The sequence below is a fragment of the Xenopus laevis genome, chromosome 1L, assembly GCF_017654675.1.
Source record: "Xenopus laevis strain J_2021 chromosome 1L, Xenopus_laevis_v10.1, whole genome shotgun sequence".
NCBI lineage: Eukaryota > Metazoa > Chordata > Amphibia > Anura > Pipidae > Xenopus > Xenopus laevis.
Window position 1 is genome coordinate 103855577 of NC_054371.1, and position 26816 is coordinate 103882392.

General features: G+C 37.4%; 1 protein-coding gene across 1 annotated transcript; it reads left to right on the forward strand.

Moving 5' to 3' along the window:
• Window positions 1-2386: 2386 nt before the first annotated feature.
• On the forward strand, window positions 2387-26197 carry bmp3.L (bone morphogenetic protein 3 L homeolog). The gene is given in 3 exon segments (NM_001090715.1): window positions 2387-2672; window positions 19486-20384; window positions 26006-26197. Coding segments are annotated over 3 exon segments (1377 nt in total).
• Window positions 26198-26816: the final 619 nt, after the last annotated feature.

Here is a 26816-nt window from a genome sequence, read left to right on the forward strand (position 1 = left end):
GGGGATCATTTCCTAACAAAGGTACACATTTACACTAGCCACACATATAAAAGTGCCAACATATAATCAAATTTGTTTGGCTAATTTTGACTGTACTACAGATGCATTTTGGTATGTCATTATATGAAGACATAGTAGTTCTGTCTGAAAATTAACACCGCAATCAAATGTAACCTTTTACCCAAGTATTGAATCCTTTAGAAAATAATAAGAGCTCATTTATGATCACAGCATAGTAGTTGTCTTGAAAAAGGTGCAGTTGTTGCGCAACTCATTCCTATTCATTAAAGGAACTTGAGTCCAAAGCTGCACCTTGCTCTTCCATATAGTTACAGTTGGCATCACTGCCTCTGTCACACCTACTGTTCTGAATTGAGTGCCTATGGATGCAGTGGAACCCTGCAGCTGCCACCACCTCAAAGATTGTGGTGACTCCAGGGTTCTACAGAGGCCTGCATTAATAGACACAGTGCACTTGCACCTAAAGAATCATGTGCACATGTAAGTTTGATGCCAAAAATGACAACGCCTTGACACAAATACCCATACAGCCCCAGCAGCCTAATAAATAGTTACTGTCTATGGCATCTTACAGCAGTCTGTCAGGCATTTGCCAGAATCCACAGACTGCCAATCTGGGCCTGGGGGGGGGAGAAATCGGAAAGATCACTCAGAAATCCCATTGATTTCAACGGGTCTGTCCTAAATCTAACAATATACACTTGCAAGGTCCAAAATCTGATTGGTCAGCTACTTGGCAGATGTGCTAGTGAACATATACATCAAACGGTATATATACAGTATTCTCGCTACACTTTCAAACAAAAGATATAAAGTCTATGATTTTGTATGCTATCTTTTAGAAACAGACAGTACTGTTGCTGAAACACACCCTTTGTATCTCTCTTTTACTATTACACAGCTCTGTTTTATGAAGCAGCTTTTTGTTGAGGTTTTCCCTTTTAAGAATGCATTTATAAAGTTGTGCAAAAAGAAGAGAGTCATTGATATGTAGCAAACTTTGCCACATTTACAAGGTACAAAAACCCATGTATTTACCTGTATAATAATTTTATCCGTATGCTTTGCTGGACCTAAACTTCTGTGTAAAAAGGTGTTTGCTTGAAAAACAAATCATTATAAAACGGAGTTGAGGCATAAAACTGGAAATCTTTGGATTGAATCTTAGGATCTTTGCAAATGCCGCAGGGGCTGCTGTACGATGCCACAGTCCATTGACTATTTATTAGGCTGGTGGGGGGCTGTTTGGGTGTATTTGAAATGCCAGTGCCATGCCAGGTGATGCTGTTTTTACTCAGCTGTGTGTCACTTTTTACACCATAAGTTTTTATTTGCCTGGTGTTATAAGTAAATTAATGTATTCATATAACTATCTATCTTTGTGCCACATCAGTGTCCTAACTCACCACTGGTGTCTATGAGTTATACACTAGTGTGGCATAAAGACAGATAATTCTATAAATGCAATGATTTACTTATTGTAATAGAAAGTTTCCATGATGAGACAGTAATATGCACCAATATTGTACACACCTTATTTAATGAAGAGATGATTTCAGGCAGATTCATACCCAGTTCAATTGAACTGTACTCAGTATTCTTATGTTGTTTTTGCAGGATAGTTATTTTCCATAGGAGGGGTGACATTTTGTAAAACAGGAAATTCAGATGAAGTCCACTTAATCTAGGGAGTATCCGCCACAGAGATGGCAAGCACTCCAAGCTGTCTTGTAATGCACTGGGCAAGTGAGGTGCTCGGGACAAGAGGTGAAAAGATCTAAGAGAATTAGGGAAACACCCTCTGAGCGCAGGGTGGAGTTTAGAGGTGTGGTTGGAGAATGAATACCGAGGACCAGCTCCAAGCACACGCACACAAATAGTAGGCAGGGGCACGATTCACTTGCAGATACGCCATGGCTTTCAGCTGGCTCCGGAATTGGCAGGTTGGTCAGAGGAAACTCCTGCCATTGGCTGCCTGTTGAACAAAATCGGCCCCAGACCTCTCACAAAACCACAACCGAGCTGCGACTCCCGGACAAACCAAAGTCCCAGATAAGGAGGGGTGACCAGAGACAAGATCCACACTCACCATCCAGGCGCTGGGGAAGCTTCATACAACAAATGTGTAGTGCAGAGAGGACACCAGCCTGACCTTAAATACTTTATGACTTTTTTTTTTTATTCCTATTGTATACATTCATAATAGATTTTTTTTTCATTCTGGATTTTACCCTAAAGAAATTAGTCAAATAAATATTGATTTGGTGTAAGTTGCTATGCAGTAGTGACTTGCATAAAGGTGTATTGTTGAGAGGACCCGTCATTAGTTTGAGAACTTTGTGCTGCTCCTCGTTGCTGTGTCAGGATGGCAGAGTGTCGCCCCTGGCTCGTGCTGTGGGTGGGCTGCTGCGGCTGCCTGTGCCTGGCTCTCGGAGAGCTGCTAAATGATGGGCTGCTTGCAGTTGGCATGGGAACAGGTGATGCTGCCCGGCAAGAAGAAGCGGCGTTGCCCCTGGGGGACACAGTGTCCGAGCACATGCTGAGACTGTATGATAAATACAGAAGCGGCGGAGGGAGGGCTAAGGAGTCATTAAGGTACCGACAAGCTCTCCCTGACGGCAATACAGTAAGGAGCTTCAGAGCAATGAATGGTGAGTGCCAATGTGTGGCTCAGTCATGGACTGGCTAATTTATCAATTCCTATTTACGTGTTTGCTCACTAATTCTCTCCATATGTACTGGTTTCCAGGTGCATTAACCCTTAGCAACCAGTGTCTGTTTATAACAGGTGCCAAGTGAATGCTGCCTGCTTTCATCTTTTCAAACATAGTCCCTATTTTAGAGATGGTCTTTGCCATCAAACCCGAAAAATTATAGTGACACATGTGATAATGTTCTGAACTGTATATTTACTGCACCTGTTCCAGGTTGAAAAGGACATGGTCATAGGCTGGAGGAACTCCCTGTAGCTAGTGTCACAATACTAGAAAATCAAGAGAAATTACACAATTCCTGTGTGGTTTTTCACTTAAAGGGGTTGTTCGCCTTTGCATTAATTGTTAGTATGACATAGATGGTGAGATTCTGAGACAATTTGCAATTGGTTTTCATGTTTTATTATTTGTGGTTTTCCAGCTATTTAGCTTCTTATTCAGCAGCTCTCCAGCTTGCAATGTCATCAATCTGGTTGCTATGGTCTAAGTTACCCTAGCAACCATACATTGTTTTGAATAAGAGAATGCAATATGAATAGGAGAGGGTTTGAATAGAAAGATGATCAATAAAAAGTAGCAATAACTATGAAATAACAATAAATGTCTAGCCTTACAGAGCATTTGTTTTTTTCAGATGGGTCAGTGATCCCCATTTGAAAGCTGGAAAGAGTCAGTAAAAGATAAATAATTAAAAAACTATAAAAAAAAAATTAAGACCAATTGAAAAGTTGCTTAGAATTAGCCATTCTATATCATACTAAAAGTTGACTTAAAGGTGAACCACCCTTTAATGAAATACTGCTGATATATGTACTGTTATAAAAATGGGACCCATACATCAATATAAGAGGAGCACAGCATCTAAACTCAAGCAGCATATGATGCTTAGCAGTGTTTGGAAAATGTGACATTAGTTACACTTCAGAAAAGATACTTATTTGCTGCTTGCATAATTAATGGTATAACCGTGACTACTTTCTGTAAAACAATAGTCTGTCATGCTTTGTGGCTGCTTGTTTAGTCATATGTATAACAGAGCATAGGATCACAACCATCACTGGTCCCCTGTCTGAGAGACCTCAAATGTGTTGATAGATGCTAAGTTAAAAAGATTTTATCAGTTGCAATGAATCCAGTGCATTATAGGTTAAGCATGAATCTGGAACCATGCCAAGATTTTAGTTATGATGTATATAAGCATGAAAATAAACTAGGCTTCATACCATTCTCCAAACCCAGATCAGTGTTGTTTCAATGAATCCACCCCCCCAATGGGCAAGGTTTAATCACACTGAAAGAGTTACTTTGACAAACTCATTGGCACGAGGGACAGAAGCCACCTCCTAATGGGTGTAAATCTTGAAATACGTTTGCATTTTTCAGCAGTTAAGTGGTGGAAATATATTGAAATTGTATCCTACTTCATACTGTTTCCTAATGTAATACCTGGGTAATAGCTATCATGTTTCTCCCATAATCCTTTACTTATTTTAGGTTTAGGTTTTACAACATGAGTCATATAATTAGCATAGTGCATCGTAAGAAACTTTTGTACTGCTAGATACTGTCAGGTTCCTTGAAAACATTCATTCAGTTGCAGCTAGATATTAGTAAAAGGTTATTTCCACATTTAAAAAAAAATATTTCCAGTTTGTCAATTTCACCTTTGTGCGTTCTCTGCGTCCCTAGTCACGTCAAGTCAGTTACTTGCTAATTAACTCCGGGTTCAAGTCCTTTAATGTAGGTCGAGTAAGTTTTGTAGGTGGGTGTGTTTTTGCTCTTTGGTGGAAGGCTCTACAGATATAAATGACTTGCACTGTTCTGTTACAACACTGAAGATTTAATTGGTTCAGGGAGCAGTGAAGAGGTTACAGATGTAAGTGTTTGTACAGGGTTACATTACTTTTAAATCTGTCAAAGTAATGTATGTTGTTTTAGTGTCACAAGTGTGTTTATTTCCCTTATTATGCTGACATTCACAGAATAATTGGAATGCTTGGCAGCATGTGTTTTTTATGATAATGTGAACACATACAATATTTACATTTGCACTTTCATTTACACTTTGGATTGACACCGGACTTGATATTTCCACCCCAATTTCTGATGCCCTTTGGAGACAACAGAGCTTATGCTTCTAGGGTGCAGAATAAAAGGGTGAACTACTAAGGTAATTGGTTAATATGATATAAGATTTGCAAAGTCTGTGTATCCTCTTTGGATATGTATCTATGTCACCGACAACACAAATAGGTCAAGTAGCTGTGTTGAATTAGGTCCTGAACAACTGGGTAATTTAGCAGTATAGGCTTTGATTTGTACCATCAAGGACTTCCTACTAAGCAGGTGCATACCAGTATGTATTTGAGTGGTGCCTGCTTAGAAAAGCAGAAGAGCTTTGCTTACATAAAGTGAATTTGAATGATGACGCACATTGCTGTCTTTATAGTAACCCCATGGTGTCTGCAGGGATGAAATTATCTGCATTAGTTTGTTGCAGCATAGTTGAAAAAGAGGTAGGTAATATGATTGCATAGGAGTTAGCAAATATTGGAATCCACCACAGTGTTGTTTCACTATAGTTCCATTGTCAGTACAGGACAACTCAAACTTGTTTTGAATTTTTTTTTTTAAATATGAGTTAAAACCCAGCTGTGCAACCTCAATGTACAAGAGACGGTTTGTCAGTAAGAAAAGTGTTAGGTCAGAAAAATATTTTTAATGAATAGTGTTTGGTTTTCAAACAATGGCGCTGTGGCATTCTTTGTTTGAAGTGGTTGTCCTGGCAAAAGAAAATTAGATTTTTAAGAAAGGGATGGATTGAATTTTATAAAGTGAGAAAATACAGGGTTACTGAAATTTACTCTTAGTACAAAGTGTATCCAAGGACTGGCCCTATTGGAGTTTGGAAGATTTTTTGTTCATTAGACAGGCCTTACTTGGACATAAAATTAATAATGGATGCAGGGCACACCAAAATTTTCAAAAAATGATAAGAGGTGCAGAAACAAATGTTACCCCTACTGCAGGTAACCTGTATCAATACTATATGTCTGTATGTTCGCACACTAAAAACAAAATGCAATTTAGAGAAAGAGTGGTTTGAAAAAAAAATTTTTACTTTTATGCAGAAAAAGGCATTTTACATAAACAACGCCATACAACACATGGCACAATTTATACAGTATTAAAAAATAACATAGAATATAACCCACTCATTAGTTATAGATAGCAAGCAAGATACCAGCAAGGAATCCCCTTGACAAAGGCCTTGGTGCCGAAACGTTGGGGCCATTCTCATTTTCCTGGTAGGTGTATCCGCTCCTTGCTGGTATCTTGCTTGCTATGTATAACTAATGAGTGGGTTATATTCTATGTTATTTTTTAATACTGTATAAATTGTGCCATGTGTTGTATGGCGTTGTTTATGTAAAATGCCTTTTTCTGCATAAAAGTAAAAATTATTTTTTCAAACCACTCTTTCTCTAAATTGCATTTTGTTTTGAATGTGCGAACATACAGACATATCTTACTTGGACATAAGGTTGGACTTTGTGGACGTGTCACTTTTGTTAACCTCAGCTACTATGTAACACTTTAGGGTGGTGGCAGACGGGGAGATTAGTCGCCCAGCGACAAATTTGCTCTACTGTGGGAGACTAATCTTCCCAAATGCCTAATGTTAATCGCTGGCGGGATGGAATACGATTCGCTTCGGATTTTGGAAGTCGCCTGAAGTTTCCTCGTGAGACAACTTCAGTGCATGGTGTAGGAACTGTGCTTGTAGATGGACCTGTGTTCTGTTGAATAAGTGATCTTTCCAAAATATGTGGCACTTTACCTTAAGGCCATGTAAAACTTAATAGTATCAGTTTGCTGTCAGTTTGGATCAGGTACAAGGCACAGTGATTGTTACATAGAAAAGGCCATCAGGCGCTATAGAAAATTAAATTTCCATACATGCTTTCTAGATGATGGTTTAAAGGAGAATTCAACCCTAAAGTAAAAAAAAAACCCTACCCCACATAGCAAATGCTCCTTGGGGCAAATTCACTAAACGACTAAGCGCCTAATGCTAGCGTGAATACGCCAGCGTTTTCGTTAATTCGCCGATTCACTAACGGACACTGGCGTAAATTCGCTAGTGCTACTTCGCACCCTTACGCCTGGAGAATTTGCGCAACGGACGTAACTACGCAAATTCACTAACACGCAAATTATTCTGAACGCTACCTTTTACGCCAGACTTCCTTCGCCACCTTAGACCAGGCGAAGTGCAATAGAGTAGATAGGGATTGCTTTAAAAAAAGTTAAAAGTTTTTCTAAGTCCCAAAAAACGCTGGCGTTTTTTCATTTTTTATGGGTGATAGGCTGAAAAAGATCGAAATTTTTTTTGGGGCTACCCTCCTTCCCCCCTACATTTCCTTACTCATGGCAACTTAACTATACAGTGGGCACATGTGTATGGCAAAATAAAAAATTTATTTGCTGTTTTGAAGGTTTCCCAGGCTTGTGTAGTGCTGCTACATATACCTCGATTATATCTTGAATTTGGCGCCGTATGCAAATTAAGCTTCGCTAGAGTAATTTTGCTTTGCTTGGCGAATTAACGCTAGCGCAACTTCGCAACCTTACGCTTCCCCTGAGCGCAACTTCGGATTTTAGTGAATTTGCGTAGCGCTGGCGAAAATATGCCTGGCGAAGTGCGGCGAAGCGGATGCTGGCGCAATAACGAATCTTAGTGAATGTCCCACCTAATGTTTTACTTACCCCTCGGTGCAGATTCAGGCATCAGAGTTCACAGGTGCCATCTTCTTCTCTGAGACCGCCGTGGCGGTTCCAATTTTCAGCTTTGCGACAACTGCGCATGCGCCGAAACTTAAGAAGATTGCCGAAGCACTGGTCTCATTACGAAGATTACCGAAGCGGCTGACGATGGCGCCCGTGACCTCCAATGCCTGAATCTGCACCGAGGGGTAAGTAAAAAGATAGGGGCATTTGCCCGGCGTAGGCTGGGTGGAGGAGGGAGGGGGGTCTATGTAGGGTAGGGGGGTAGGGGTTTTTAAACTTTAGGGTTGAATTCTCCTTTAAGCCCAAATAGAGGTGGTTTAAATAAATAAAACAAGGAACCCTGTAGGCCACAGTTCTGTTTTACCCACTGAAAAGCTTAAGAGGGACCATTGACCCCTTCAATGTTGGGACACAGGACTAAATGCTCAACCTCACTGCAAGAGTTAATTGTCAGTATTGCAGGTGTACAAAGTGTATCACATAGTAAACACCTATTTACAGAAAAGTAAACAGGGCGATGTCTACATGTAGAAATTCCAACTGAATAGAGCTGTTATTAATATTCAAACATAGCAGAAACGTACATTTTATTTTCACTGGCAATTGTATATGCTGCATGTTTTATTTTAGATAATAGAACATATGGAACAGCACATCCATCTCTTGAGCATCTTGTGCATTACCCCACGTTTAACATATACCCTTTTAACCTTCTTCTGGGTGTCTAATTATTAAAAGCATATGCTTGGGTTTTTTCTTTTTTTTTTTTTTTTTTTTACAAACATCATTCCCTTAAACTAGTCTCCAAGTCTTTCCTAAGGCACATAAAATTTCAGCCTTTACATACGCAACACCTGCTTTGAATCTCAGCTCCCTTATCTCTTGATACCAAATACATTTTCCAGATCTTTCACTCTCAAGCCTTGTGTGTGTGAGGGGTAGAAGTTTATTTAGGTATTTTATTGGAAATAGAATCCCCAAGCTATTCTGACCCTGGAGAGAAACTGGATTTTTGCCAGTCAATGCTCTTTTAGCTAAAAGTGTTATAATAATGTTTTCTTCAACTCCTAAAAAGCACTGTACTAAAAAACCAAAAATGAACAAGCGGGTTAACTGATTCAGAACCCTGCACCCCAGAATTTTTAATTTTTACCTTCACCTGGAATTTTTGATACGGCAGGTGTGAATCAGTAGAAGTTTTCAGTGTGGTTTTGGGTGCATGCCGCACCCAAAACTTGCCCCATGGCATAATCATCTTCCTCTGCTCCTGCATTTACCAGTCCCACAGGTGCAAGTGTTTGTTTGACCCATAAAACTAAGCCCAGTATGATAATCCCACGTACAATTTTCTAATTTAACACAAGGTACAGAGCATCACCTGTAGGGAGAAAGGGAGCCCTGCTGTAGGCAGACAAATCTGGATTGCCAGTATCTTGTAGTAAAATCATGGGTGGGTCCGGTTGGACAGACATGTACTAGACCCATTGCCAATCTGACCTGGCTCTGCCAATGGCCTTTACCCTGACCTACTACCCCACCCACAATGGGTGTACTTAACTTACCTTTCCAATCTGTTAACTGCAAAACAAAACTTGATGTCCCCATGGACTGGAAGTGACTTCAGAGATGGGCACCCAGGTCAGTGGAAAAAATTAGCATTTTTTGTTGTCGAGGTAGGGGGTTTCAGGGTGCACTTTACCCAGATACCCAGTTATAGGGTAACCATGGACCACCGGCATGGTACGGGAATAAGGGACTGGAACTGAACTGCATTGTGGGTATTTTGCAAGTACCCAACCCACTGCTGGTCTCTATCATGTAGCCCACAATCTCCCTACCTTGCATGCCTGAATGATATAAACTGAACACATGCCTCTCTGTTCTATTTTCCTTTTATTGAGTGCCTTTTTGCATCTTGGCCTATTGTTTTGTGTGAAGGTAAAAATGGCCTTTAATTATAATCTTCACTGGGCACAACGACTATTGTGAATGATGCACTGCTGGGAAGTTTTCAGTGATATTTATTCTCTTGTTAATGTGAAACATGATGAAAACTCCTTGGTTTGCGGGAAACGACAAACACGTAGACATGTGATGTGACTTTTAAAATTAGATGATTTTACTGTCAATTGTGCACAAACTCAACCAAACTTCAATCTACGAATGTTATATTGCCCGTACTCAGGGGACAATTTCTAAAATTGCAAGCTATTGGCACCATATGCATGTATGTAATGACTTGTGAAACAAAGATCTGTGCAACCCCTAAGAATATATAGCTATGGCTTAATGTTATGTAAACGAATGCTTCCCAGAGTCATGTTAATTTCTACGTGGTTTATTATTATTTTTTTCTCTTTTTCTTTTCATAATTGTTTATTGTAATTTTATGTTTTTTTTGGAAATCAATAAAAAACGTTAAATAAAAAAATTAGATGATTTTAGTGGATGCGAAAGTTTCAGGAGCCTTCATAAGAATTATACATACATGTAATTCACTGCAACAAAATATGCACTTTTTTAGGTGTCAAAACATAAAAGATATTACACACTTCTCTAATTACATAAAATTAACCTAAAATGTAAATTTTTAGAGCACATTGTCTTTAAAGGAACATTATATTTTGCATTGCTGACACAAGGCAGTCAGACACAAATTATTGTGTCCCTGACATTACCAGTGTCAACTGTACCAGACCCCCTCTCCCGTTGCTCGTTTTTTTTAAAAGAAAAACTGTATTTTCACTGACACACGCCGTTTGCTTATGCGCGCCTAGCTGCGCCTTCATGCATGGAGCGTCACAGGAGGGGGGGCAGAGGGGGGCCCTTGTCAGCAGTCAGCAGACTCGAGCCCCCAGTCCGACCATGTACAGTACGTATTGCTTTCGTAGATTCATTATATTTTTTTACATTTTAGCAAAAGTCTTTAATGTAAGCTCATACTGCCCCAAAAGCTGAAGCTTATATGAAACCTGATGTCCTGTAGTTATTCCCAGCTTTCCCTTAAGGCTTTTTGATTACTCCAGTAAAAAATGGAGGCTCACAGGCTGGACATCACTAATTCAAAATTATATATGTTTAGATCCTAACTTCCTATGGCTGGCACTTACCTCTGTCACCGGCAAAGCTAGGGTCAATTAACAAGGTTAATTCCATAATATATAGGCTTATCATAACAACTGTCATGTGATGGACAACAGGGGTTGTGTCTCTTTAGGGTCTGTGATGCATCATCCTAGCAGCAAATGGCCATCAGTGAACTTTTGTTGGTATATGCTAGGAGTAGGCATTGGCCAACAAACTGGCTTGTGATCCGGGCAGGCATGTTGGCCAATGGGTTAAATGTTATCATCAGTTATATTGGTTAAACACACGGTCTGCCACGACACAGTCGTTTTTGTAAATGCACTATATGCCATTCTTTAGCGATGAGTGCAAAGTGAAAGCTAGGTCATCACAGACCAAATAATATATGGGGGTGGGTTTAATATTTGTATAGTGAAGGAAAACCAATTCACACCTTGTTGGCTGCTGACAAATCTTCAGTGAAGGCTTATTTTCCCAACAGTAAAATAGCAAAGCCAAAAGCAAGGATTACTGTCCTATGTCTAATGCCCTGTTGAACACATATTAAAAAAGCAGAATTCAAAGACAATGTAAAATATTAATTATAATTAATTAATTATTAATTCTACCTGTTTAGTGTTAATTGCCCCACAGTGCTTCCCATGTAACTTTACTTGAACTCAATTGCAGCACTTTTTAATAAAAGTGACTAAATGCCTTTCAAATGTTCATCATTCAGTATATTAGAAACTTGCTCACTATTCGAAAATACTATCAGATATCAGGTAAGAAAACAGAAGCAAAAGGACCCCAAAGTACTTTTTCATCTCCTGCCCCAACCACCCCTCTCTATTGTTACTCAGCTCATACACATTTATTTTATTTTCAGTGTCGAAACTTTCATTCCTGTTTAAATATTTTGAATGGTTAGTATCATAATCGGTTTCGAACATGTGCAGCAAAGATAACAAAGCATTATCAACACTCTAGACTGCCTTTTGCCAAGATGTCTTGGCACAAAAGCACACCAGTTAAAAAAAATCTGTTAATTTGACCTTTAGTCCTAGAAAGTTCCAGAATACACACATAAAACAGCAATTACTGCCAGTATACACGGGCTTTGCTGCAAGTACTTCCTTATATTAAGACTTTCTTTATGTTTGCTTATTCTTTTCCTAGTTGCAGGCATTCCATGAAGAAGTTTCTATACTGGGGCAATTTAAATTTTTCATGTTTATAAACTATGTAGCTAGAAAACCTAAAAAAGAATTTTGCATATAATGTGCTTTCACTAAATTCTACCAACATCCTCCTGGCTAAGAATTTTACAGTTCCTAATTACATTTGATTGAAATCTCGTACACAACGCACAATAAACAAAAAGTTCAACACATAGGTTCATTTATTCACTCGAAGGGGCATATGTATCAAAAGCTAAAAAAAATGCTAACATCAGTTTACCAGAGGCAAATTTCACAACTCTCTACTCACTTGTACAGGATTTTTACTTAGGAACTTTTACTTAGGGATTTTGTTGCTTTTTGGTACTGCAGAAACAGATTTTCCGCATGTACTTGGGCATTTCTATTGAACATGTCATGGGAACACATGTTTTTTCAAAACACATCAGTTAATAGTGCTGTTCCAGCAGACTTTTGCACTAAAATCTGTTTTTCAAAAGGGCAAACATTGAGCACACAGTCATGTGACTTGTGCTCTGATAAACTTCAGTCACTCTTTACTGCTGTACTGCAAGTTTAAGTGATATCACCCAAAACAATGGGAAGGTAACTAGATAGCAGCTCCCTGACACAAGATAACAGCTCCCTGGTAGATCTCAGAATAGCACTCAATACTTAAAACCCAGGTCCCACTGTGACACATTCAGTTACATTGAGTAGGAGAAAAAATAGCCTGTCAGAAAGCAGTTCCATAGTGCAGCACTAGCAAAATGGCCTGAGATGGCTGCTTACACACCAATATAAAAACTAAAAAATATACACTTATTGATTCAGGAATAAAATTTTATATGGCGAATTATTTGCAGTGTAAACAGTGTAATTTAGAAATAAAAATGACACCCTAAAAATCATGACCGAATCCCTTTAACAACTGGGAAACAATTTTTATCATATTTAAGGAGAAAAGTTTCAAAGTACCGTAAAATCCTTAAGCTGTCATTAAAGCTTTACGTCATATGCTTGGAAGTGTATGGGATGAATATATAAAAATTCCAAGCTGTCAGAAGGGGGAATTTAGCACAACCCAGATTTTAAATCTGGGACAAGGCATAGTGTTTGTTATTCATATCCCCAACTCAGTCCTTCATTTACTTCTGCTATAGTTCATTTCCATATAACTTTTACACTGCATGCTCCTTTTTGGCTGTGGGTGGCAGCAGGTGTTCAGATTCGACTCTGTGTTATTTCTCCCATGCCGTTTTATTGGATTCAAAAGCGCAATTAGTGCAGCTACCAAGGGACTCTTAAACCCTAATTATATCAATCAGCTCAAGTGATGAAAAAATAGATGTAACAGTTTTTTAGTTCATTTCCCTCAGCCTTTGCAATTAAAGCCACGATCTTTGCCAACTTGTTTTATTTCCTTGCATCCTTATGTAATTCGACTGTTCTCTTTTAAAAAACCTTCTGAGTATATGCTACGGATCAGATTGACAGAAAAGTGATGTCATTATTTTATACTTAACAGTAACTCCAAAAAGACCATCCAGCCTATAGTTAGGAAGAAAACTGTATTTAGGAACATGTTGTTCTACATCTGTTATATACAGTGTCAGGAGAAATAGTTGATGTGCAGGGATGGAGTTAGAGAATGGCTTGGGGCCCCCATCTGAGGTGGGATATTACCAGTGTCGGACTGGCCCACCGGGATACCAGGAAAACTCCTGGTGGGCTCAGGTGTCAGTGAGCCCTCCTGCTTCTTAACATTTTGCCTATTTCATGGCCATTCCTTATTTCCTTAACAAAGAGGCTAAATAGATGGAATAATAGATTATAGTAAATAAAGATTTGAGACTAGGAGAATAGAGGTTGAGTGAGGAGAGACAGTGGGCCCCTGGTCCAAAGTTTTTTGGTGGGCCCTTGTGTCCCTGTCCGACACTGGATATTACATATATTAGTCCAACCTGCAGAAATACAGCTCTGGGGAGGGCACAGAATTGCAGTCAGTAACAGCTAGAGGGCAGCAAACTGGACACCCAGATGTAAATACTGTAAGAAGGGAAATCTTCACAGAAACGGTCAGTAGTATTGTAAGCTTTATTGGTGCTTTTATGCATAACTGTGTGTCTACCTTTTATTATCTATTTTTGCTTTTTTACCTTTTATCTTTAAATAAAAACTGTAAAAATGGGGCAAACCTGGTTAGTGTTGGTTTTTTTTTTATTTAAAAACATAGTGACTAATACTTCAATTTTTTTAAAGTGTTGTACAAATTCTGATTTACTGTTTGTATTGGCTAAATGTACATTTAGCCAATTATTTTTTAATTATTTTTTAATTCTCCATAACAATGTGTTCACCGTTCAGTGGAAAAGTTGGACAGAACTGATAATACAGCAGAATTTTCTGTATAACAAGATCATAGACCATATATTTATTTGGTGTCTTAGGGCAGAGACAAACGGTCAGATTCGGAGAGATTAGTCGCCCGGCGACAAATCTCCTCTTCTTCGGGGTGACTAATCTCCCTGAACTGCCTTCCCCTGCTTCCTGCCGGCTAGAATATAAATCGCCAGCCGGCAGGGGAAGGCAGTTCAGGGAGATTAGTCACCCCGAAGAAGAGGAGATTTGTTGCCGGGCGACCGTGTGTCTCTGCCCTTAGTCACCGATTCATTTTGTGTTTTTGTTCAGAAATACACTGTATCAATACAATGAGAACAAGCTTTTGCCTGATATCTAAGTGAAATGTCCGTATTTGACTTCTGATGGTTAATTAGTTCTAGCTGTACACAAGATATTCCAAAACTGCCTGAGGCAATCACTGAAATAGCAATCCAGTCCCAACTCCACTTAAACTAAACAATACCACCAATGAGAAAACAGAATCTGCCTCTTATTAAAAACATGTGTTTGTATGAAATTAAATATGCTAATACTCAGTATTTGTTGGTGCCCTAGGCACACTAAAAGATTAAACAATATACATACCCATAGGGACAGATGCCCCAGGAGTAACCATATAAACGGAAACCCAGACAATAGTCTGCACTGTCCCCTTATGTGATCCAGTCACTGGAACAAAATAATAAGATCACCATTATGTGGGCAGATTTCAAGGCTGGCTAAATTGGGCAGAGGTCTCCTTGTACCTGGACAACTGCACAGAATTTCTCTGCATGCCCAGCTTGAAAATTAAGCTGTCTCTCTAAAAAAAAAAAAAAAAAAAAAAAAAGAACAAATGCCCCAAGATCCAAACTGAAACTCATTGCTTATATTGTTATAGGGTTTTAAGCATTTAAGAGGAATAATTAAAAAGGTGCACAAGTAAGGCTAATGTAAAAACACCTGATATTCTAAAATATTTAAATAAAACTGGATACATTTAGTCGCATTAAACTGACCAGTACCAATGGCAACTGCACAAAAAGTGAATGAATGAAATATTCAGAAACGGCAGAATTGTCTGTTGTACCTATAGCTGTGGAGCCGCACAAGTCATCTTCAGTCAGGCTGAATGAGTGGACCTGAACAGAAGGGACACCGAGCTGCAGCTAATCTCACTTTCACACCTGTTAGTGCCATATCCATAGGACAAGAAGGGACACAAACTATTGTAGTTTGACATCATTTTATGATAGGGACTTTGCACTCTGACAAATATACACACCCAGATACAGCAATGTTAATTTGCAATTGTCTTTATTTTATTATTTTTTCCCCTTAATTTTGCCATCCTCCAGCCTAAAATATAAAAAGCTGTCCAGTTACAGGGGGTGTGGTTACTTGGGGTGTAGTTACTAGGGTAAATGGGACTGTAGGAATAAGGTAATAGTAGGAATTAGACAACAGTTTAAAGTCTAAACAGAAGAAATGCCCAACAAAAGTTTGGGAAATATTTAAAGGCACAGTCACATCAAAAATTACTGTTACTCTGACACTAACCTAAGAGTGTTCTTTTCAGGTTGCCTTCTGAAGTAGGTTGGGAATCTTCTATCTTACATGATTAGGCACTTACTTTGTAAAGGGAAAGGGATTATTTTATATAGTGCTATTCTCCCATGGGATGTTAAGCTCTTTTGAGCAAGCAAGCTAGCACTAAATTTTCTGTGACACCAAGAGATTAAGTGACTTTTCCAGGGTCACAAGGAGTTGCTAGTGGCAATTTACCACAGGGAATCGAACCAGGGTCTTTAGCATGAGATCCCACATCAAAGCTTTGTTAATTTACATGAAAGTGTTACTGTAAATATTTTGGTATTTCTTAACACAGGTTGTGGGGAGACTTTATTTTTTGTAAATAAGGCCCTGGCCATGACACTGATTACATCTGAAGCTCTGTACATGATTTCAGGCATTTAATATACCTTTTCAAATGGTAGGGCTTAAATGAATTTGGGTGCAAATTATAGGACGTGGGAGACTGTCCTGTTACTGACAGAGATGTATACATACCTAGTTAAATTAAATATGATGAAAATTCTTGGGTGAATGGGTGAAATTTTGTGGTGGTTTCATCAAAATATTAGGTGAAATGCGGAACTTTTGCAATTCCATACCCAATAAAAGATTATGCACATCTCTATTGGTGGCAAAAAATATTTTTTTAATGATTATCAGTACCCTCCTCATACAGTGATCCAAATAATAGAATGATCCCTTATCCAAAAAACTCCAGTCCCAACATTCCAGATCCCATACCCGTAATTAATATCACTGACTATCGAAATTGTAATTTTGTAAACAGGCTGCATACACAATTAAATGTATCACATTATAAGAAGTCTGCATACTATGTATTATTTATACTCAAATACCCCTTAATTACACTGTAAAGGCACACATAATAGGTCAAAACATCTGTTTATAGCCTTATTAGCTACAATATGACTTATAATGCAGTGACACCTACTGGTGTGTTGTATCATTTCAGTTACTCCAATTTTTTATTTACTGCCAAGTGGTCAGAAAAGAATAGTGTGTAATTTATTTAAATTAACTGAGCTGTATTATGATAAATCAGAGTAATAAAACAATATACATTTATTTCTGCCATATACAGGCCACTTTTCTAGTTGGAATATTGTCTGCATATATTAAATGACAGTTAAACTTTAACTAGAACTTTCTGACTTTTTCAAAAGCAGCTAGTTCTACAGTCCTATTTAGATTCCTATCAGTTGTAAAGATTCTATTTTATGACTTAAATGTATGGCAAAAATTAAAGGCTAGAGTAAGCAACCCTTGTGATGGTATTCAGAATAGGAAATGTGCTAGAACTGTGTTTCCCACCCTCACTCTTGTACCCAATAGCTAATTTTCAGAATCTCTTCTAATAAGTTAATGTAATAATTTGTCTTAAGTTTGCCCACATCTAGTAACCCAATTATATAACCAGTAAATGCTATCTGTTGATTGGTTGCTATGGGTTCATACAAAAATATCAAACTTAAGTCCATTTATTACATTAACTTCAAATACCCAGTCCACTACGTAGAAGGCCTTTACTGCATATAATGTTAGAAAGAACGAGGGGTCTACCTGTAATTCGGATCTCTACGCCTTAAGTCTGATAAGGAATCATTTAAACATTAATTAAACCCAATAAGATTATTTTTTCACCAACAAGGATGAATTATATATGAATTATAATCAAGTACAATGTACCGTATTATTATAGGGAAAAGGGTATTTTTTTTAAATTTTAATTATTTGATTAAAATGTATTCTATGTGAGATGGCCTTCCCATAATTCAGAGCTTTCTGGATAACGGGTTTCCAGATAAAGTATCCCATATATGTACGCTTGTAACATATCAGTGACAACTTCAGCAGCTCTTGCCATTAAAGTGTGTTTCGACATACAGGAGCAGGATATCTGAGATTGATCTGAGGTAGCAATATGTAGCCTTCAAAGTCCGGAGTCTTCAACCTCAATTTCCTACTTTTATGGCTCCGATTACCTCCTCTTAGATTATATCAGCTGTTAATATTTCAACCTGGCCTTTGGTCATTTTGGAGAATTTGCGGTGCTATGATAATAACACATAACGCCGACAAGAATGCAAATCGCCGGCAGGATGGCAAGTGAATCGCATCCCACCGGTGAGTCTTATTCTTCCTGGTGAGAAGGCATTTCAGGGAGATTAGTAGAGTCTGTTTTTTTTTTTTACACAACCTAAAATTTATTTTCTTTTATATTGAAATGATATAAGAAATGGATTTTTTTTTTAAAACTTTCTTATTTGTAATGTTTTATTTTAAAAAGAAAAAAAAAGTTCTGTAGTAGAGAGGCAAGCTATTGATATATGTTATAAGGTTATAAAAGGTCATTTACAGCCTGGCTCTTGCCCTCTCTGGTCTGCTTCCAGGTAATAGTACATATTCAGTACTTCATTAAAATTTACTGCACAGCTGAACTTTAAAGCTCTCTAGTGGTTCCTATCGAGAGAGTCTGTTTTTCTGCCAGTTTTGCCAGGGTGGGCACAGTCACAGTTCATCAAGGGAGCTTAACAAGATGCAATAAAAAAAGTATGTTTTCTACTTGTATTGGTAATGTATCCATGGTTTTTTGCAGTGTTTAAAACCAAAACTGCACAGGGTGCCTCAGTAGTACAGGACCTCTCAGAACTTCATAGAAATTATCTTTTAAATAGTTTTAAACCAATTATATACTCAGGCACCTGACCCTTCCCCCTGCAGGCTTTAGATTGTAAAGTATTGCCAGCTGAACGTTCTGCTTTATATGAAAGGGAACCTGTGGTACTTTTTCAAGCACCTTATATTTTTTTTCAAGCACCTTATATTTGAAGCTTGCATAATCATGCTGTTAATGGGTGTTGTGAAGCCTTAACTTTTTGGAAAAAGTATTGGAATCTACCCAAGCTTAAATGCCTTCTTTCATGTTACAGACTGAGTTTTGAAGAAGTGATTGTGGTAATAATGTATAACCATGTTGTTATGATAAGATTGTATTTTTATACTTTTTATATTTTAATACCTATAAAACAGATGGAAATATTTAATGTGTGCCAAAAGTCGTGATCTGTATGTTTCCTACTGAAAGAATATCAACTCTTTTTTTTATCTACTCTTCCTACTTAAAGAAATAAGTAAATATCTACTCTTTAGGGTCTACTCAACTGGAGCACTGTTTGCATGAAGTTAATATATTAACTGTGCTTGCATGACCTTCTTTGGCGTCACTAAACATGATCGTGTAACAGGGATAGTAAATTGTGAGCTGCACTGGGACAGGGACAGATGTGAGTGATTAAATGTGAGTAACATTTTGGTGATATAGAAATCATTTATGATAATATTTAATTTGGAAATAACCTGCCTTTATACATATTAAAGTCTTTCCTTTTAACAGTTTAATAAGTTAGGAGAGAAGAGTCTTATGTTAAGTTTGGTTATAGACCTGCTATACTGTTTTTCAGTTGGTCTTTTTTTATTTGCATCGATTTGAATTAATATGCTTCCAATTTTTTTGCTTTTTATAGCATGCAAAAGACCCCCCATCAATCAGAAATAAACACAAAATAGACCAGTTGCAATATGGTTATTATTCAGCTGCATATGCCATAATGAAACTTTATGTTAAGGTGGACAATCCCTTTGATATCAGCTTTATTTAGATGTACACCAGCTACAATTCATATAATTAATAATATGTTTTTTACTGACTGAATTTTTTTTATTTCAATTTCCAGGGGATGAACATAAAAAATGTCACTACATGTTCAACTTGACTTCCCTGACATCCTCTGAAAACATTCTATCAGCCACATTACATTATTATCTGGGGGATCTTCTAAACTCCAGCCACAGATGTCCTCATTCTCTGTTCTGCACTCAACATGGGCATGCAAAACCTGAATTTACATTATATTTAACATTGTGGAGCTTCAATGCTCTTCAAAATCCTACTCATGTTATTAGTAATTTTCTCATTAATGTATCAGCATCTCAACGGGACCACCCACTTTGGCAGTGGAAGGACATCACTCAGGCTGTACGTAAGGCCAAGGAATATGGTGAGGCTGTCCTTGGATTCAATCTGACAATAGAATATCCAAATTACAGAAGCATAGACATTTTAGGGCTCAAACCTTATATATTGGTTTATGCAAATGACTCTGCAATTTCAGAGCCTGACAGTGTTGTTTCCAGCTTGCATGGGCCACATACTCCTCTTGCTCTCAAACCAAACCGGAAAACAGAAAAAGCTGAACAAAGAAAAAAACGATCTACAGAAATTCTTTTACCCTTACAAAACAATGAGCTCCCTGGTGCAGAATACCAGTACAGTGTGGATGAAGAGGGTTGGGAAGAAAGAAAGCCCTACAAAAATCTTCAGGGACGTCAGAATGAGAAGGATAAAAATAAGAAAAAGCTTAGAAAAGGTAGCCGTCAGAAGAGCCAAACACTTCAGTTTGATGAACAGACCTTGAAAAAAGCAAGAAGAAAGCAGTGGAATGAACCACGAAACTGTGCACGGCGTTATCTAAAAGTCGATTTTGCAGACATTGGCTGGAGTGAATGGATTATTTCCCCCAAATCCTTTGATGCATATTACTGCTCAGGTGCATGCCAGTTCCCAATGCCAAAGGTACTGTAAATTTTTTATAGTATTTTACACTGACTTTTATTTCTGTGTGTATATATATTTTCATGCAGTGCTGGGCAGGAAAGTGCATCTCCTTTTTATGAACTGTACAGGTTTTTTTAATCAATAAAATATTCCAGCTGTTTTATTTGGGAGCCCTCTGAAGCCGTAAATAAGTAATATTTTTATGTCTGTTCTATAAGTGTAGTTGTTAAAATAGTGAGATTTAAAAACTGAGGTTACGTGCAGGAATTTATTGTACTGCATCCAATCATTAATATCTTTTTAAGGTAGGATTACATGAACTTTTGTCCTCTTTTAGAAGTTTGTGTTCTGTGAATTTTTCTAAGGTCTTTCAATTTCACATTAATGATCAAATTTTTGGTGGTACACAGAAAAATCTGTGTAATTATTATTTTTAATTATAATTTAGTATTACATCATTTCATGCTTAATTGAAGTTTCTGACATACACTGCTACAGAGATAGCACTTGTTCATGTGCATTGTGTGTGATATGTGCACATTTACTACATTTGCATTTATATTTGCCATAATCAAACCATACTGTACTATACTTCTTTTCAACTCAAGCTTTACTATGTTCCTTTAAAGTTAGGCTCAGGGGTGATCCTGGCCCTTCCGCCACCTGCTGTAGCTGTCGCCCACCCGTGCGCTGACCTTTTTGCGCCGGAAGGACTCACATTCCCTTGCAGGTCCTGTCCAGTGGAGTTCACAGCAGCCATCTTTTCTTCTTCCAGTAGTGATAGGCATTTTCAGGTGCGCCAAAAGTCACGTAATATCCGGAAAAAAAAATCTTGAAATTTCGTGAAGATTCCTCCAACTGCGCATGTGTCCGAAAATGCCGGTCACTACTGGAAGAAGACTGAAGGAGACAAGATGGCTGTTGTGAACTCCACTCGACAGGACCTGCAAGGAAGGGTAAGTAGAAAATTAGGGGCATTTGCCCAGGGTGCCAGGTAGGCCAGGGGGGGAGGAGGGAGGGGGTCCTATTTAGGGTAGGGGGGAAGGAGTATGCAAATTAGGGGGTTGAATTCTCCTTTAACTATAGTTGATGCAGATCCTGCGGTTGCAGGGGGCCCAGGAGAGTAGAGGGCCCAGTAAGGCCATAATTTCTGAGCAATATACTGAGTAATATATTTTGGTAGAATAGGTCAACGTACCAATGGGTTGGGCCCTAAAATTGAATTTGTTGTTGAGCCCTGTAACATCTAGTTATGTCACTTACGAAGACATGCACTGACATTAGAAGAAAGGATGTTACATCTTAAGTGTAAATAGTGTTTTACAATGAGAGCTTTTATTTTGTAGAATTCTGTCATTGAGGAGGTTGTAATGGCAAATACATTGCCCAGCTTCAAGGGATGTTTACTATCTTGCTTTTTAGGCATACTGAATTTATTGACAAGGGATTGTCCTCTTGGAATTTTTTAAACTGGAAATGGTTTCAGATGTGGTCTTTTTCACCATTCTCTAGCAGTTAGACTGGCTGAAATTACTGGACCTAACTTACTATGTTACTATGTAGACAGAAACATTCTTCATTTTATATTAATGTATTTTATTAATGTAATTATTTGCTCTTCTTGTTTTGAATAACTGCTGTATGTCTGCTGGTGTAGTAACGCTCAAGTATAGAATAGAAAGCAATACATAATAAGAATAATGATTAACATTAAGCCTCACAGTCAGTGTTTTTTTGATTAATGCAACCACGACAATAACAACGACAAAGCACTTTCAGCTGTAGGCAAAGTTGCTGAGGACAGGCACTTCTATAACGCACTAAAATTTAATTTAAACTGAATTTCTACTTTAAGATTGCCTTTTTCGAGATTGAGCAAATTACTGTTAACTGTGAATTTAGAATTATGTTGAGTGCTTTCTGGTATAAATGTTTTTACATGTTGAATGCCTGTTTTATCTGTGGAATTGAAACCCTGAACTGGCGTTCACTCTCATTTGTGACATGGGGTTGGGTGGAATTGGATATCACATATGTTTTTAAAAAGCTATGTCAAGTTCTAACATTTACAAGAAGGAAAAATCTGAATGCAATTGTTACATTTTCCATAACCTCAACCAAGTTGGTCCACCTGTCTCCCCTGGAATTCCTGGGCCTCTAGCAGCTTGGACTCTGTTTCCAAAGGTTAATTATGATCAGTCCACATCCATAGCATATCAATTTCTCATTTAGTTTGGAATGGTAAGGCAGTTAACATGGGGAGCAAGAAACAACATTCAGTATATAAGGTGGGCTGTTCTTATTTTCTTTCTTTTTTATATATAATTTTAATTAGTAACATTAGACCAATGTTTTCTTTACAGGCTAGTGAACTTTATTCTCTGCATAAGGATAAATATAAGGAGACCAAAGAAAGAAACAGAGCCCCATTTACAAAGCATGGGACAAGGTACGAAGTGTAAAAACTGGGCACAAAGCACCATGTTTTTTTGCACTTTGCACAGCACTGCCTGAATTCGGCATCCCTGTAAGGGCAGGTGCCCACGCTACATGGGTGTCCTTTTGGATGCCCCTAAGCTTGCATGTCATTTATATGCACAAGCTAGGGAGTGCCAGTTGTCATGGTTGCAAGGGATTCATGAAATTTGTAAATGGTAATAGTTGTATTTTCATATATCACTTTTAACATTTATATTGTTCAAATGATCAGATGGACCTCTCCAAGCTACAGGTACATTTAAAATTTAAAATTATAGTTTAATGAAAAGCTGTCCTATAGTTAATGTACCTACCTTAGTAGGTGGTTTAAAAATATGTTATGGCAAAGACCAATTTGCCGGTGACAGCAGGTTGAAATGGTTGATGGAAGATAGGAGAGACTTGAGAAATAATGGGTCACTTTTTAGTAGACCCAATTCAATTAATTAAGTCACTCATAGACTCAAAAAACACGTTCAAACTACACTAGAACTGGTGAAAGTAAACAGAAGTCCTGTACGTGATGGTATTCACCCCTAGTCACTTTACTTAATCATCCAGTATATTCTGATGGCTGGAATTATGCGTAATTAGTATTCTACCAATATCTATGGAAAAAAAGCTTTTGGAGGGGGTAATAAGGGGATAACATATTGGAAGACATTTCAAATAACAATACTATGTGTCAGCATCAATTTATGTGTAATAGAACTTGTCAGACAAATCTGTCTTCTATGACATGGTAAACAAACACCTACACCTTGCAATTACAGTTGATGTGATCTATTTAGATTGTACCACAGAACCATACAGTAGGCAATGTAAGTACTGTCTCTGTTTGTGTTTCCGATGATAAATTGTACTTTATCATAAGTTCCACTCAAGATGTTCCACTTTGCAGACAGATTTGACTAAATTGGAAATTGGGTATGCTCTTATGGGAGATACTGGGCAATAATAACCGCCACAGTTTTTTTCTATTGTGTAATATTATGTAACTGGTGTGTGTGTGTATACATATATATATTTGTGCATATGTGTACATACATGTGTATATGCTAGAAGATCATAGAGAATGGTTCGACTAGACAGGTGTCTTTTTTTTCAACCAAAACAAACCATGTAATTTTGTAACTATGTCTTGCCCCATAGTATTGATTTTATTAATATTGGCCCTCAGCCTAAAATTTTTCTCCTATAAAAGCAGCTGAATCATGCTCCATATACAGAAAATTCCCTCCCTTGCTTCTCCTGCCAAGTGTCTGTCGGTGCAGCCAACTGACTTCTGCTGTCAGTCAGTGATGGATTACATCACTCGAATAATGTAATAACAGGTGCAAAGTTTTTTCCAGGTCTAGTAACCCAAAGCAACCAGTATGCATTTATTTGTCTGCTGTTTGATAGAGGTAGTTTGATGGGGCAAGCTTTGGGACAAATTTAATTATTTCTGCAACAATGTGGGTCTGTAGGAAAATTGTGTGACTTTTTGTCACAAAACAAGGAAGTGAAAAAAATGTTTTCCCCTTTCCACCGCTAATTCGCATATGCAAATTTCCCAAAATATTCGGGGGTTCACCAATTCTAAAATAGTGGATTCGGTGCATCCCTAATTTTGATTGAATATTCCATCTGGTCCTGTCAAAAGTCATATCAGACAGAAAAAAAAATCTGATTAATTTCATGTCCATATAGGACTCTTTATTAGAGTGCTGTGTCTTTTAAAGTTTATGAAGTACATTTATATTACATTTCAAATTTTTCTCAAACTTATTTTTCAAATCTCTGGTTAAGATAATCTGAAAACAACAATATGGTTAAATTGCTCATATACAATATATATATGTGTGTGTGTATACTTACACACACTGCTATTAATTGTGGTGCAGTCTGCTCTGTGTCCTTGAATCAAAATGATTTAATTCCCTATATACTTGATTAAATTGTGTCTGTTAAAATATGTGACTTTTTATGCTGTCTGACTCATGCAGTAGATAGCATCCATATTTTGGCTGATGCTGTGTTTGGCTTTGCTTCATAGGATCTTTGGAGACATTAAGCATCAATTAGCACTGAAACTGCTTGAGTTTATTTCGCAATTGGAAAAAAAAGGCATATATTAGCAAATAGGGAGCTAAAGAAATGTGAAACTATCACGCACCATAGGTAATAATGATCCTATACATATGAAATACATATGTTTTTGAAAAGCAATTATTTTCTATTGGAAATCTTTCCTTAAAAAAACTATATTTGCAAAGAACTGACAAACCTGGAAACAATTAGGCTTTGCCAGGATTTCTAAATCCTGCAATAATATTACACACACAGCCAGATTACTCTTTCCTTTTTAGACCATATTGAATTTCAGCAAGCATTTACAACCAGTGTGGCAATTAGCAGCTGTGTCCTGTGTTGCACTTACATGACTAGTTAAATCTGAAGGGTTGGTGTAACACTTGCTCCCACATTTGTTCTTACTCTAGTCTATAAATCTTCAGTTAAAGTTGCTGCCATCAGTGACCCATGGTAGAAAATTAAACCAAAACAGTAGGGTGGCCTGCTTCTACGTAGAATACGTTTATTCTCCAAGGCCTACTAACAAGCTAACAATTTAAAACCATAGCACAGCTGTGTCAGAGATGGTAATTCTAGGTAACTTGGTTAATCCCAGTTCAAGATGTATAGAGAAAAACATGAAAATCAAAATTGTCTAGTCCTTTTTAAACAATTATTTTTATTCATGGTTCCCAAATGCAGCTACTACTAGGCTACTGTTCTAATAAAAATCATAATGGGTACTTGTACTGGCCTATTAACAAATTCTAACATAGAAGAAGGTTAGAAAATGGGACCCCTTCCCACTGCGTATATTGTTTCCTCTTCTTGCGACCATGGTCCAGGTGGGAGACCAGGGGGCAGCACACAAGATGTCAAAGGTCTGACCCGGGCAGTCAATGCTTGAAATAGTTAAAACTATTAACAAGTTGACACATCAAGGTTGGTTTTTTAAGATCCAGTGCTAGCATATATCAATTACTAGAGTGCACCAGAATGTCTGCTGTATACTACTGAACTGCAAGGCGTAAAATATACTGTAATATAGATTGCACATACATACTGATACCATTGTTAAAATACAATTCATTTTCATTTTTTTCCAGTCTCTGAAGCCATCGAACCATGCTACAATCCAGAGCATTGTAAGAGCTGTTGGTGTGGTACCTGGTATACCTGAGCCTTGCTGTGTACCAGAAAAAATGTCTTCGTTAAGCATCCTGTTCCTTGATGAAAACAAAAATGTTGTTCTTAAAGTTTATCCCAACATGACAGTGGAGTCTTGTGCCTGCAGATGATATCTTCAACAGCCTACTGAAAACAAGAGAAAAAAAGGTGTTAAAAGCAATGTTCATTTTTGCACTTTCAATAATTCACATAAAAAGGATTTGTCACTGGCAGAAAAAAACATTACACAGAAAGAATAAAAACACTGGTTTGGCCTCTGCGTAAAAACAAAGAGGGAAATTTGGAACAGTCATGTAAACTATGCCAGAAGCCATACAGACAACAGATGTCTTTTCTAATTTCATATATATATATATATATATATATATATATATATATATATATATATATATATATATATATATATATATATATATATGTGTATATATATATATATATATATATATATATATATATATATATATATATACACTGTATGACCAAACCTTTTTTAAAGGGCAGGTATTCAGCTTTTTCCACAAATGCCAGTGTCTGTTTCTTTACTATGGACAGGATAATTAATATTTTCATGCTTACACTACAAGTTTTGCATACAACAGATTTTTTAAAACTTAGTAGTAAATGTATATGAAGATATACAAGTTTCTTATAAACACAGTACATGACATTTCACGTTTAAATGAACTGTAAAATAAACTGTTGACTTTTCAATGTCTTTTCTAATTCTTT